The sequence below is a fragment of the Balaenoptera ricei genome, chromosome 1 (assembly GCF_028023285.1).
Source record: "Balaenoptera ricei isolate mBalRic1 chromosome 1, mBalRic1.hap2, whole genome shotgun sequence".
In the NCBI taxonomy this organism is placed as follows: domain Eukaryota; kingdom Metazoa; phylum Chordata; class Mammalia; order Artiodactyla; family Balaenopteridae; genus Balaenoptera; species Balaenoptera ricei.
In genome coordinates, this window is record NC_082639.1 from 112,147,202 (window position 1) to 112,162,130 (window position 14,929).

General features: G+C 40.7%; 1 protein-coding gene across 1 annotated transcript in view; it reads right to left on the minus strand.

The window, feature by feature from the left end:
* The window catches only part of NUP210L (nucleoporin 210 like), a 75,061-nt gene that overhangs the window by 2,674 nt on the left and 57,458 nt on the right, over positions 1 to 14,929 (minus strand). Inside the window, exons 29-35 of the mRNA XM_059932473.1 lie at positions 13,924 to 14,099; positions 13,022 to 13,239; positions 11,242 to 11,381; positions 6,112 to 6,238; positions 3,360 to 3,509; positions 1,648 to 1,898; positions 978 to 1,167 (exon numbers count right to left, since the gene is read on the minus strand). Coding sequence (XP_059788456.1) covers positions 978 to 1,167; positions 1,648 to 1,898; positions 3,360 to 3,509; positions 6,112 to 6,238; positions 11,242 to 11,381; positions 13,022 to 13,239; positions 13,924 to 14,099 — 1,252 coding nt within the window. The remainder of the gene's footprint in view (positions 1 to 977; positions 1,168 to 1,647; positions 1,899 to 3,359; positions 3,510 to 6,111; positions 6,239 to 11,241; positions 11,382 to 13,021; positions 13,240 to 13,923; positions 14,100 to 14,929) is intronic.

Consider the following 14,929-nt stretch of genomic DNA (forward strand, 5'->3'; position numbering starts at 1 on the left):
CTTGGTGACAAAGTCACATATAATACTGCTGTGATTTGTTGCCTATATTCATAATCAATGGAAATGCTAACTTTCAGTTAGAGGTTAATTGAAAATAAAGATGCAATTTTTTTCCCCATTCAAGGCATGGACACCTTGAGTTCTATCTGTGGACCTTTGTGGAGGTCCATGAACTCTAGATTTAAAAACTGCTCTCACAGAAAGCACAGATTGGAGTTGAACACTTTCTAGTTGGTGGGACCCTGAACACCTCAATTTTCTCAACTCTTTAAAGGGAAAAACATCTTTATAAAGTTTTAGAAAACTCTTTAGAATCATAAGAATTAAAACAAAATGCATATAAATATGCTTAGAATATTTATTGACCCGTACAAATTGGGTGCTTATAGAAGCAAAAACCTTTCTCCCATTAGATGTACTAAGGTTCAGCCTAATTCACTCCCAGTAATTAAGACAAATACTGTTTCCCTTGAGGCATGGGCAAGTGGGAGTGACAAGTATAAGGAGGATGGTTCTCTGGCTTTCCTAACACCTCTTTCCATAACGGTTCCCATCCCACCCAAACTTGACATCATTTCTAAACTGGGTAATGGTAGAATCAGGATTTGGGGAAGCTAAGTCTTGGTTCTAGGGTTACCACCATTTGCCCATTGATGCACAAAGGTTTGCTAAATACTTTTGAAGTAAATGAAACATTTATCAAGAGGTTTAAAACAGGGTAAGAAGTATACTTATGCAGCTGACAAACTGACATAACTTATATATTTAAGTATAACATCTAGCTAGTGGTAAGAAAGCTTCCTGAAGGTTACATTTTATAGAGTAGGCTTGGAGAATAAAGATCCATGTCCCAGCTAGTTTGAATAATGTTGGTCAAGTGGCTGAATGTTTCCCATTGACTAAATCGTAATGCATTCTGTCTTTTTGCCTCTAGATTAAAAATAGGCACCCCCAATGCTCACCTGAACCAGACTTACCTTTCATAGCTCTCACTCGCACAGCCTCACTTTGACTGGTGAGCACACAGGAAATATTGATGAAAACAGGTGATGCCATCTGCTGGAGGGAAGTGAAGTTGACTACTTTTATGGGGTAGATAGCCAGGCCACGTGTGAGGGAAGAGTGCCTATGGCCAGAGACCACTAGAACTGGGGAGCTGGGGAAGACCTTGGAGAAAAGGAAATGGAACATGTTTGAAAGAAAAGTCAGTTTTGTGTCAATACATTCCAATCTTAAACATATACAGTGAGACATCTGGATTTCTAGTTCTAGCTAGCTGTCTGACAAGTCACTTTTTCTCACTTAGATGTGTTGAAGGATAAGGGAAGAAAACGATCTGTGAATAATATAGCCTTCAAAAAAAGTTTTAAGCTAGCATTCTAAAATTGTTTCAAGATAGCATTGGTGTAATATATATATACATAAAAGTATTTGTGTTATCTTCCAGACTGACAAGGCTCTTGACCTAGATTTTGGACTCTGGGGGCCCCCCTGGCATTGTGAAGGGGACAGATTTTCTTCATTTTGTTTAAGAATTTCCTGTGGTGAATTTTATCAAGTCATTCAGTAACTGTTCCTTTACCCTGGACTGAGAATGAAAAATCTTTTTCAAAACCCTGATCTGTTTTGCTTCAGTCCTTAACATACCTCTAGTTTCTCAAGAACTCTGTCCACTCCCAGTACTCTTATCTCCCCAACTTCGTTTTTGTGGCTAAGAACCAATTCTGATTGATCGATGTAAAAGGCTGGGATGAAAGGAATGAGGATTCTTTGCATTCCATTCTTGCTACGCTCACTGACAAGCGAGGCCCAACCATAGACTGAGGTGTCAGCCGTGCTGAGGGCCTGGAGTAGCTCCTCTGATTGGGGTTGAACCTTGATTAGGCAGACATAAACCCCTGAAGAAAAGAGGAAAAACTGAGCAGGAAGGTTCAGAGGCTCTATTTAGCCAACTGGATTAGGATAGGAAGGAAAAATAGTTACATGCAAATTCAGAATGTGAACTCAAGTTTTGAGTATTCACTATTAGCACACTTTTGGCCACTATGGAGGAGTTTACCAAAGATGAAACAGTCCCAGGGAACCCACAATTGAACTTAAGGATACCATTATTGGTAAATTGGACATGTCAGGGAGTATTAAATAATATAGTGTAAATGGAAATTAAGGGGATATAGGATGAAGTAGAGTTGGATCAGTAAAGGGTTTTGTGGAAGAAAGGCAAGCTTTGAACATGGTTTAATCACTTCTCTATCAAACCACCTCTTGATGGCCTTATTTCTGTCAATTGTATTGTTTTTCTAGTTACCCATGCTCAACCTCAGTTGTCTTTTGACATCTATTCCTTCATTCCTGTATCCAAATCTTGCTAACTCATCCTTTGAAATGTCTCACATCTGGCTCCTCTGTTAGTATTGCTGTTAGTCTGGTCTAGACACTCATCAATTCATGCTTGGATTATTGCAATGTAAATTGCATTTACTAGTCTCCTTGCCTCCCATTCTTTCTTATCCATTCTGTGTACTGCCACTATATACTTTAAACTTATTTTTGAAAACTTTTCCAGGGCTCTATATTGCCTGGAATGTCTTGTTCTCTTCACATCTACCTCAGTCCTAGTCATCCTTCTAAAGGTTATTTCCCCTGTTAAACCTCACTCTAACTGCCAGGTTTGATGTAGATACTCCTTTCTTTCTGCCATCGTAACATCCCATGTATACCTTTATTCTATAACTAATCGCCCTGTGCAATTCTAGTAAGAGTTAAAAGCCTTGTCTTACTCCGCTGTACCTCCAGGGCCTGTCCTGGTACCATGCATTCTATTTGGTGCTCAACGGTTTGCTGAATGAACCTTCTATCAGTGGTTTCTCATTACTCATACCATTCAAACTGCCTGACCTTGGAGTAGATGCTCTTCCATGATATAGCATTACCTATTTACATTTGACATGAATTGTCTCATTTTAGATCAGTTGATTTATTTAAAGTCCTCCCAGTGTCATGCCTGTTTCTGCTTTCCACTTGTTAATGCTGTTCTGCTTGGAATATCCTTCAGTTCAGCAACATTCAAACACTGTGCTACTAGTTGGGGATAAAAGATGAATGAGACATAATCCAAGCCCTCACAAAGATAACAGGCTAACAAAGGAGAAAATAGTAAGTTATAATAGAAAAGCATAGCATATTATAGACATGTGTTAAAAGTTTGTTGAATGGATAGAACAAAAATGCTGACTGAGAAAGATTCCACAGTTATATAGCAGATGAAACTGGAAAGTAGAAATGCAATCCAATAAGAAAGTGACATTTGCACAAATATGAAAACAAGGGGGAAACCAGATTCAACTGGTGGAACCCACCTTTCTCCATGCTGAAATCTGAATGGACATGAAAGACTTTACTTGCTGGAATGTCTAGTAAAGTATTACTGAACTGTACATGGCACAGCATGAGGGTCTCTGGAAGAAGTGTTGTTGTAATGGCCAAGGCCTGACTTGGGGTGCAGGATCCTAATGAGCAGAAAAGAGAAATAGCTCTGTTACTAAGAGGAATTTGTAGAAGGAGAGACTATTTTATAGAGGCAGTTTGGTACTAAAAAAAAAAAAAAGCAACAAAGAGGATCAGTTCTGCTTGACTTGCTACAGCTGTCTACTTGCCAGCTCTGTTGGGTCCTACCACAATCAAGTTGAAAGAAGATTGTAAAAAAAATCTGCTTCTGCTAGTCTGTGACTATAATGGGGCTTCTATTATCAATATCATAGCTGCTGTCCTCTTTAAAAGGTTTTTGGAATTCATCAGTGGGAAGATTACAGAGAAATTGGACAGCTGTTAGAAATAAAGTGCTACACATGGGAGGTAGCTTTTAAGTCTAGGAAGGTTTGTTTTCCAAAACATACTGTTTTGCAGTATGATTCAAGTCAAAGATCTCGAGAAGTTCATTACAAGTGGTGCCTTAAACAGGAGCCACATAGCCAGCAAGAAACAGACTGGCACCAAGGTTGGGTCAGCTGCAATGGATGCATTTTAAATTAAATAGGAACTATGTCTTGTTAACAAGATTTTCCCCTGCACAGTTTCTTAATGGTCTTAGTTTGCTAAAGCTCTTTCTCAGTTGCCAGCAGTCTAGTGACCATTCTCATCTTTTGGAGACTATCAGCAATATCAAAAGAACTGTTACATGAGGTTTCATAATAAGTTGTGATTTTAGAAAGATTCTGCGGGGGGAAAAAAATTACAGTCTCTTTGTAAAATTTAATAAGGTAGACAACAATGAGTGAACATGTTATGAAGAAACATTTAATACTTTGTAAAAGAACCTGGAGAATTTTAAAGATCAAGTGTTCTTATTTATACATACATAGAGTGTATTTATAAGATTAAATATCTACTGTGAAAAGAAAATATATTAAGTGCTTAAAATTGAAGGACAGGAAGGGCAATTAGAGTTTAAATTATCTTGTTTTATAGACAATTATATTCTGTTATATTTTGGACTTCTCTGGTTGGTTTGTGTTTTCTCGCCCCCTACCCTCTCCCCACCCCTTACCTTCCCCCTGCCCCCAAATCTGGAATTTGTTCTTTAAAAAAAGAGGAATGAAAGGATGTACATGCACTTTGGAGTGGAACATATCCACCACTCCTGCCACTAACTGGTTGTTACCTTGTACAAATTACTTGCTCTTAGACTTAGTATTCTCATCTTTTTTTTTTTCCTCATCTTTTTTTTTTTCCTGACCAGGGATTGAACCCAGGCCCTTGGCGGTGAGAGCGTAGAATCCTAACCACTGGACTGCCAGGGAATTCCCAGTATTCTCATCTTTAAAATGATAATTACTACATGATGAGATTGTTAAATGAGATAAAAGATATAAAAATTCCTAACGTAGCATTTGGAATCTATTAGAAGCTTCTTGTATTTTAGTTATCTGTCCTCCCACTTTTTTTGACAGTAAATCATGGCCCAATACAGAATGAAAAAAAGAAAAGCACAAGGCAAATTTGCTGAGTGAATAACATTTCAGATATCATCTAGTTCAACAATTCTCAAATCTTGGGAAGCTTTAAAAGAATTATATCTTGGATTCCCTGGTGGCACAGTGGTTAAGAATCTGCCTGCCAATGCGGGGGACACGGGTTCGAGCCCTGGTCTGGGAAGATCCCACATGCCGCGGAGCAACTAAGCCTGTGCGCCACAACTACTGAAGCCTGTGCGCTCTAGGGCCCGCGTGCTGCAACTACTGAGCCCACATGCTGCAGCTACTGAAGCCTGTGCGCCTAGAGCCTGTGCTCTGCAACAAGAGAAGCCACTGCAACGAGAAGCCTGCGCACTGCAACGAAGAGTAGCCCCCGCTCGCCACAACTAGAGAAAGCCTGGGCGCAGCAACAGAGACCCAATGCAGCCAAAAAAAAAAAAATTGTATCCTAGGCTCTATCCCAAACTTATTAAATCTGGATGGAGCCTAAGAATCTGTATTTTTTAAAAATTTCTTTGGATAACCTTAAAAATCAGCCATGTTTGGAAATCCTTGGTCTAGGCTACCTCCTGATCTCAGGGTTATAACTAAAAAGACAGCAGTGACTAGGTTGAGCCTATTTCAAAACCTTAATACAGTCATAATTTCTGAGGTCTCATAGCTCTCAATAATTTTTTTTTTTTTAACATTTATTTATTTATTTGGCTGCGTCGGGTCTTGGTTGCGGCATGTGGGATCTTTCCTTGCAGCGCGTGGGCTCTCCCTTACAGCACACGGGCTTTTTTCTAGTTATGGCATGCGGGTTTTTCTCTCTCTAGCTGTGGCGTGCGGGCTCCAGAGCGCGTGGGCTCTGTAGTTTGCAGCATGCAGGCTCTCTTGTTGAGGCGCAAGGGCTCAGTAGTTGTGGTGCATGGGCTTAGTTGTTCCCCAACCAGGGATCGAACCCACGTCCCCTGCATTGGAAGGCAGATTCTTTACCACTGGACCACCGGGGAAGTCCCTCAGTGATTTCTTTGTAAAAGTAGAATCAATTTTGAAATGAAAGAAAACTTGTATTGCTAATTCAAAGGGGTAAATGAATTGAGGGAGAATGGGAAAGGTGGGAATAATGACCCAGAACTATAAAGAGATTGCTGACCTTTAAGATTGACACCATTTCTGCCAGTGGTGATAAAGAGCTTGAACACAGTTGAATTGAGGGTATTGGTGAGAGAAGTCTTAAGGTCATAACTGAGTGTTAATCTTGATGATGCATGGACCACCACCTGTCAGCAAACCAAAGGAAAATTGGTACATAAGTTCTTAGAGAATCTGGTTCCCTTCTTCTCCATCCCTCATAACTTATTTAGCTAAAAGCAGTTTCACACAAGAGCAAATTGCCCTTCTAGTGATTACATATTTGAGAACCACAAAATTTGTTTACTTTTGAGAAGAAAATAACATTTTTTTCTAAAAGGAGGTCTTTGTGCATTATTCCTTCTGACATATATTCCCTTTGTATGATTCCCTATTAGATGTCTTTGAAGACAGTTGCAATTTCCTTTAGAAAGTTTTCTTTTTCTCTCTTTAGTTGCATATAATCTCAACCTTTTCTGAAACCTCAAAGTATTGTTTCTCTCAAAATACTTGTAATGTTCTGCCTTATATTGTAGGTATTTTTATACTTGTTAAAACCCCTCCCATTAGATTCTGCGTTTCAACTTAGAACCCTAACATATCTTTGTACATCCTGTACTGTGCCTTGAATATAAGGCAAGTGCTTAGTGATTACAGTGGGAGAAGATGGTGATAATGATGGCCCTTTCCCCCCAAATACCTTCAACTTACTGGTTTATTTATTTATTTTTGGGTTCTAACTCCTTTGGGTATCCAGTCCGTCTGTTTTTTTTGGCTGTGGCACACAGCATGCAGGATCTTAGTTCTTAGTTCCCCGACCAGGGATCAAACCCATGCCCCCTGTAGTGGAAGTGCAGAGTCCTAACCACTGGACCACCAGGGGATTCCTCCCAAATTCCTTCAATTTATATGCAGTATACTGTCCAGTCTCCTCAGTACTACCGTAGTTTTTAATTTTTTCCTATATATTCAAGGACCTTAAAACTGTAATAGGGAAGAACCTTTTGTGTTCTACTACAAGTTAATCACTAAACTTAGGATGTTGCCTAAAAGCTTAAATTATACATAAAGGCCCATCTCTGGGAACCCTGCTTCCCAGGAAATGAGCATTAAGCTAAAATACCTTTGTTTAGCTCACAGGAAACATCTTGACCAGGCCCACCAGTGAGCGACTGCAGGGATGAAAAAATGAACACATCCCCTCACTGGAGGCTGATGGGAACCAGGAAGTGTTTGACTTTGCCCCCTCCCCTTTTAGTATGGATGGAGCCTGAATTCTAACTCAGGCAACATGGTTCTTGGGGGCAGGAGCCCACCACCTTCTCAGTTTGCTAGCTTTCCAAATAAAGCCGTTATTCCTTGCCCCGCCCCAACAACTCTCCTGTCGATTACTGGCTTGTCGTGCAGCGAGCAGTACGAGCTTAGACTCGGTAACTAAATCAAGTTAGTTATGTTAAGAGCTCAGTGAGGAAAGGAGTTTTGTCTTTTTCATCTTTGTATTTCCAGAGCCTAGCATAATCACTGACATATAACAGGCCTCAGTGATTGTCTACCACTTAGTGAATAATTAAATGAGCATTTTTACGAAGTACACCTCTGACATCATAGCTCATTCTCTCCCTTGCCTTTGTGACACCTTTCTCCTTGCTTTTCTAGCACCTAGAACCTTCTCAGCCCCTTTTTCTAGTTGTCTTCTCATACTGCCTCTCTCCTCAACCCTCTTATCTGCTCATGATACAAGCTCTCTTTGAATGTTATCCAATTTTTCCCTCTCTACCCTTAAAACTTACGCTGAAGCCACCCTGATTTATTCATTGGTCTTCAAACACAACATACACTTTTTATTTGCCTTTGTACATATATGCCTTCTCCCTTTCTTTTCTGCCAAATTCCTAATCCCAGGATTCAGTTTAAATGTCATCTGTGGAAAATTTAGCCTTAATGTCTAGGCAGAATTAGTGATTTCTTCTGTATTCTAAGAGCATTTCTGACATCATTTATGTTACCATGCCATCTATATGTAATTATTTATGTTACGACTAGAGCTCTATAAAAGAAGGTACCAGATACCATGTGGGCACTTATTGGGCAATTTACTCATTTATAAAATTGGGATAATACTTTGCAGGATTGAGAAGATTAAAAATGATAGTTGTACTGTATATAAAATAAAAAAATTAAAAAAAAATAGATGCAGAGTGCCAAGCCCATAGTAGATGCTCAAAAAATAATAGCTATTGGGGCTTCCCTGGTGGCGCAGTGGTTGAGAATCTGCCTGCTAATGCAGGGGACACGGGTTCGAGCCCTGGTCTGGGAAGATCCCACATGCCGCGGAGCAGCTAGGCCCGTGAGCCACAACTACTGAGCCTGCGCGTCTGGAGCCTGTGCTCTGCAACAAGAGAGGCCACGATAGTGAGAAGCCTGCGCACCGCAATGAAGAGCGGCCCCCGCTTGCTGCAACTAGAGGAAGCCCTCGCACAGAAACGAAGACCCAACACAGCCAAAAAAAAAAAAAAAAAAATTAAAAAAAAAAATAATAATAGCTATTAAGAGGAATGAAAAGAGGAACAAGCAAATTCTTTGGGCACAGAGGAAGGAGATGTTACATGTATTTAAGGGGGAAATAGGAAAGGCTTTATAAAGCTTACCTATTCACTTGTTCACCCATCTCACCTACTCAAGGGTATCACTTAAGCAATTCTCCCTACTCCTACATCAAATTTTCCTTCTCTACTGAATCATTTACTAAGCCATTATTTCTCCCATTTTAAAAAACAATCAACAAAACAAACTCGACTCCAGTTCCTTGAAGAGGACTGTCTCCAAGTCCTCTTTTTCAATTCTCCAATCAAACTTCCAGTCCCTTCATTCCACTGAAGCTACTCCTCAAAGTAACCAGCCTCCATATTGCAAAAAACCATCAATCATTTCTCAGTGTTCATACTTGACCCATCAGTAGCTTTCACGTGGTTGATCTCCCCCTCCCTCCTTGAAATACTTTCTTCACTTGGCTTCCCGGACAGCAGGATTCCCAGGTTTTCCTCCCATTACGCATTCTTTCTTTTTTTTAATAAATTTTTTTTTCTTTAATTATTATTTATTTATTTATTTTTATTTTTTTGGCTGCATTGGGTCTTCATTGCTGCATGCAGGCTTTCTCTAGCTGCGGAGAGTGGGGGCTACTCTTTGTTGCAGTGCGCAGGCTTCTCATTGCGATGGCTTCTCTTGTTGCGGAGCATGGGCTCTAGGCGCACAGGCTTCAGTAGTTGTGGCACATGGGCTCAGTAGTTGTGGTGCCCGGGCTTAGTTGCTCTGCAGCATGTGGGATCTTCCCAGACCAGGTATCAAACCCGTGTCCCCTACATTGGCAGGCGGATTCTTAACCACAGCGCCACCAGGGAAGTCCCATTCCCTGGTCATTCTTATAAATCTTATAAATTCCTATAAATTTCTCTTGTTGGTTCCTATTCTTCTTTCAGAGCTCTTAATATTGGAGTGTCCCCAGAACTTAGTCCTTGGACCTCTTCTCTATTTACACTCATTCTCTTGATGATCTTATGGCTTTTTTTTTTTTTTTTTTTTTTTTGGCTGCGTTGGGTCTTTGTTGCTGCGTGTGGGCTTTCTCTAGTTGTGGCAAATGGGGGCTGCTCTTCATTGTGGTGCGTGGGCTTCTCATTGCAGTGGCTTCTCTTGTTGCAGAGCACAGGCTCTAGGCACACGGGCTTCAGTAGTTGCAGTACGTGGGCTCAGTAGTTGTGGCACTCGGGCCCTAGAGCTCATGGTCTTCCGTAGTTGCGGCGTGTGGGCTCAGTAGTTGCAGCACACAGGCTTCCGCTGCGGTGGCTTCTCTTGTTGCGGAACACGGGCTCTAGGTGCACAGGCTTCAGTAGTTGTGGCACGCGGGCTCAGTAGTTGTGGCTCACAGGCTCAGTAGTTGTGCATGGGCTTAGTTGCTCTGCGGCATGTGGGATCTTCCTGGACCAGGGCTTGAACCCGTGTCCCCTGCATTGGCAGGTGGATTCTTTTGTTTTTTTTTTTGGCAGGTGGATTCTTAACCACTGCAACACCAGGGGAGTCCGATCTTATGGCTTTAAATATCTATGCCAATGACTCCCAGACTTTTCTATCTAGCTACCTCAACACATCCATTTGACATCTAATAGACATCCAACTTTACATGTCCAAAACTGATCTTCTCTCCAAAACTGTTCCACCTACAGTCTTATGCATTTCAGTTGATGGTAATTCTGTCCTTTTAGTTGTTCAATCAAAAACCTTAAGTCATTCTTGATTCTTTCACACTCTACATATAATCTGTTGGGAAATTGTATCAACTATACCTATAAAATATATTTAGAATCTGATCAACTTTCTACCACCTCCTCTATTATCACCCTGATCCATCATACCCAGCTGCATTCCTGCAATTATAGCCTCCCAACTTGTCTCTCAGCTCCTACTCTTTTTTGTTTTTTGGCTGCGTTGGGTCTTCGTTGCTGCGCGTGGGCTTTCTCTAGTTGCAGCAAGTGGGGGTTCCTCTTCATTATGGAGCACGGGGCTTCTCATTGTGATGGCTTCTCTTTGTTGCGGAGCATGGGCTCTAGGCATGTAGGCTTCAGTAGTTGCAGCATGCGGGCTCAGTAGTTGTGGCTGGCGGGCTCTAGAGTGCAGGCTCAGTAGTTGTGGCTCATGGGCTTAGCTGCTCCGCGGCATGTGGGATCTTCCTGGACCAGGGCTCGAACCCGTGTCCCCTGCATTGGCAGGAGGATTCTTAACCCCTGCACCACCAGGGAAGCCCCCATGGTGATATTTTAAATTATAAATCAGACTAGTCATTCTTTTGGTTAAGAACCTTAATCACGATTTACCTTTATGTTCCAATAAAGTTTGTTGGCTGGCTTTATATCTGATATGTGAGTGTATTTCTTTTCATAGGATGTGCTTTCTATATGCATATTCCCATATATGGAAATAGTTACTCTAGACTCTTCAACTTTTTTTTTTTTTTTGGCCGCGTCACACGGCTTGCAGAATCTCAGTTCTCCGACCAGGGATTGAACCCCCCGGCCACGGCTGTGAAAGCCTGGAATCCTAACCACTAAAGCCACCAGGGAACTCCTATAAACCCTTCAACTCATAACATTAGGTTTACCTCTCGATATGTTTTCACTAGTCCTGGAATGTCATGAAAAATTGTTGCTATTCCTGGACTCCTGGCCACTCCTACCCCAGTGACAATGTCTGTTTGTAGAATACTGTCATCAGCAGAAATCATCCACATCCCGGGTTCACCTAGGAAAAGACAAGAGAAAGCACTTGGCTGCAACCTTTGATATAAATTGGTCACTCTAACCTTACTCAGAATCCAAGTCAGTAGACCATTCAAGCATACATATATCCCTTCCCAGGAGGAACACCCAGCTTTGAGGGTAACTGTTTTTTTTCTTTAAAAAAAATTTTTTTTGGCCACGTCACGTGGCACATGGGATCTTAATTCCCTGACCAGGGATCAAACCCACACCCCCTGCATTGGAAGTGCAGGGTCTTAACCACTGGACCGCCAGGGAAGTCCCTAACGTTTTCTTAATGTTGGGTTCCCCTTCGTATGTCATGCCAGCAAAATAAAATAGGAACTGCTGACCTTCACAATCACAAAAGAAGCTACTTAGTTGGAGAATGTAACTGTTCTCCTTAGGAAAAAGAAAAATGCTTTTTACACATAGGAATAACACTCTGATTAAACTTTGTATAGACCCTGCTAAGGATGAATCTGCTTTGACCTACTGATTGATACCAGCAGGAAGACTGCAAGCATCAACTGGCAGAAGAGAGGATTCGTTTACTTTGGTTTAATTCCCAAGGCAGCAGAGGAATGGCAAATATTAGATTAGATTACTGATCCTGGCTTGTGGCCCTTCTGCTTCCTCATCCAAAGTGGTATGGATTTGAGATGCCCAAAAAATTCCAGAATGGAAGACAGAGGGACAGTCCTGACAGAACCTAGGAAAAGGGAGTAAAAAAAGCCTCTGCTTCACTGACAAAAGATTAACAATCATGGTATTGTAAGCAGAGTTAGCTCACTGGCCATGGATTACATGTTAGTAAGTAGTGGTTGCTTACAAGTCAACTGTTGCAGGATTGGAGGATTTGACCTAGGCTGAATAGAATTCGCTTTGTATCAAGTCCAAAATACACAGTTAATGTTAAAGTCAGGTCCAGTATTACATCACTTTACCCAAACATATGTATCCATAGTTCACCAAAGAGGACGCAAAGCCCAAGCCACATACCACCCCAGCCAGCCTTACTTGGATGGATTATTTGGTAGCATATACCCAGTCAGTATATACCATTTTGGGATATGCTACCTGGAAGCCTAAAGATATAACACACATTTCCTAACCCAAGACTGATTTTCTGTAACTCAATAGTACTTAGAACAGAAATGCTTTGCTGATCAAGAGTATAGTGTAGCCCAGTACAATGCCAAACCTTCTTACAGTGATGGTATATGTAGAAGTTAGGCCTTCAGATGTGCTTCACAAAACAGTGCACACACAACTGGTTCTTAGAACTAAAGCCTATTGCCCTTTCCTTCCTTTTATTTCATCCTTTACTGATGTTCAACTTAGCAATTACCCTCCTTCAGAAGCTGGGAATGGAGGAGAAGGCACAGTACTCTACACTGCCTATATATTCAATAGACACTTGGTAAATATTACTGGCTGACCTCTAATTGGCTGGCTATGGAGAGGAATGGGCACTAAACTGAGAATTATCAGTTAACATGAAAAATAAAACACACAAAAGTATTTTCTTTCTCAGAGAGCCCCTTAGATTTTAGATAATTTGGGGAAAAAAAAATCCTCTAAGGGATGAGTTGCTTTCTAATCCTGTCAGTTGTGAGGTTGAGAAAGGGAAGGTATCCAAACCATTCTGGTTGAGGAGGTGAGTACTGAAGCAGATGACATCTCCGACAAAGGTAAGCTTGGTGTCTGGCTCGATGGCGTGCTCTACAGAAACAGGAATATAGTCTGCCATGCCTGGATGTCTCTGGTCCCAGAGCCTCACAAGTGTCACCCCTCTGTTCACAGCCTGAGCCATGTAAGTATAGTTCCTATTCCCTGGTCCAATAAGCAGCAGGTCATCTCTGAAAGCAGACATCAAAGGTAGAAATCTCTGAAAAGAGTCAATAGTTAGGAAACAGTTCTGGGGGCAGACCGTATCAACATTTTATATTCAATAGCTCAAAAGTTCGGATGGAATTATACAATGGAGAGTAAGCAACTAGGGCCAGGGATCAGGTCAATTACATTTATATATATAGTGCCCAGCTAGGCTTTTTTTAAAATCATTATTAATTACTTAATTAATTAATTTGGCTGTGCCCAGTCTTAGTTGCAGCATGTGGGATCTTTGCTGTGGCATGTGGGATCTAGTTCCCTGACCAGGGATCGAACCTGGGCCCCCTGCATTGGGAGCACGGTGTCTTAACCGCTGGACCACCAGGGAAGTCCCTAGGCTTTTTTTTAAATTAAAAAAAATTGTTTTTCAGTATGGCTTCTTTTTTTTTTTTTTTTAGTATGGCTTTTTGATAATACTCCAGTTGGCTCCCTACAGGAGCTTTGTATGAACTAGGACTTGTCAAATTCAAAACATACTGAAATTTTTCTTCATTGAACAACTAATTCTGGTCTTTTCCCCATCTTAATGAAAGAAAGATCAGATTCCAAGTGCAGAATATGAGAGGAATTTACTGGAGCTTTCAGATAATACCAGGTTAATCAATAAGATGTCTACCACAATGTCAACACCATTCCTTTGCCTTCCATACCTGTTCAAAGCCAGAGAAAGCTGGGTATTGTGTGTGTGGAATTTCTCTCCGATGCTATTGTAAAACTGAACAATGAAGGTGAGAGACATGCCCAAGGGAAAGGCTGATAGGGTCCTTCCTTGAGCTGTGTATAGCTTGGGGTGGCTGCTAATTCGCAGGTATGTCACTGGTGCTACCTGTGGGAGACAAAACCCTCTAGTACAGAGAAGGATGCATTGGAGACGAGCTGAGACCATATTCTGAGACTTATAATCAATGATAAAAATGATGTTCCTCTTTTGTAGGAAATAGCTCTTGATTTCAGATGACAGAGTGAAAAAGAAATATGACAGTACAGGAAACGGCTTTTTAATTACTAAAACAGTGGAAATGTGAAAAGAAGCTGGAGCTTTTTGAGGAAAGGACTGAATTTCTTCTATTTTGTGCAAAGTGTCAATATTTATTGTTAAATAATTGATCATTTATCAAGAATACTGTAGGTTTTGTTTTCACACTGCAAGAGATAAACTGTGATACAATAAGGGAAGTCCAGGTTTGAATCCTAGCTTTATTATTTCATATCTTCATCTAACCATTCTAGGTTTCATATTTATCATCAGTTTAATAGGGCTAATAATGCCTATCATAGGGTTTTTGTGGTAGTTAAAAAAGATAATATATGTAAAAGGAGCAACACAGAAGCTGGAATATACTAGATTTTTAATGCCCAAAACATTTTTTGTTTGTTTCTTTTAGACTAACTTACCTCTAAGGTCTCTTCTAATTAAAAAAAAAATTCTAAAAACAAAGCCTAATTTAGCAATAGATAGCAATAGTTCTATGCTTCTCCCACACCAACCCTTTTGCCAAAGCTGCTCAGAAGACAGTCATACCAGTTTGAGGCTAATCTCTTATAACAAGGACTGTAAAGTCCACTTTAATTTGATGGTTCATGTCAAGATTGTCCTCTTATCTTACAGTTCATTTCTGACTTCCAGAGAAGTTTCTAGTTCTTAAAAAAGGAAAT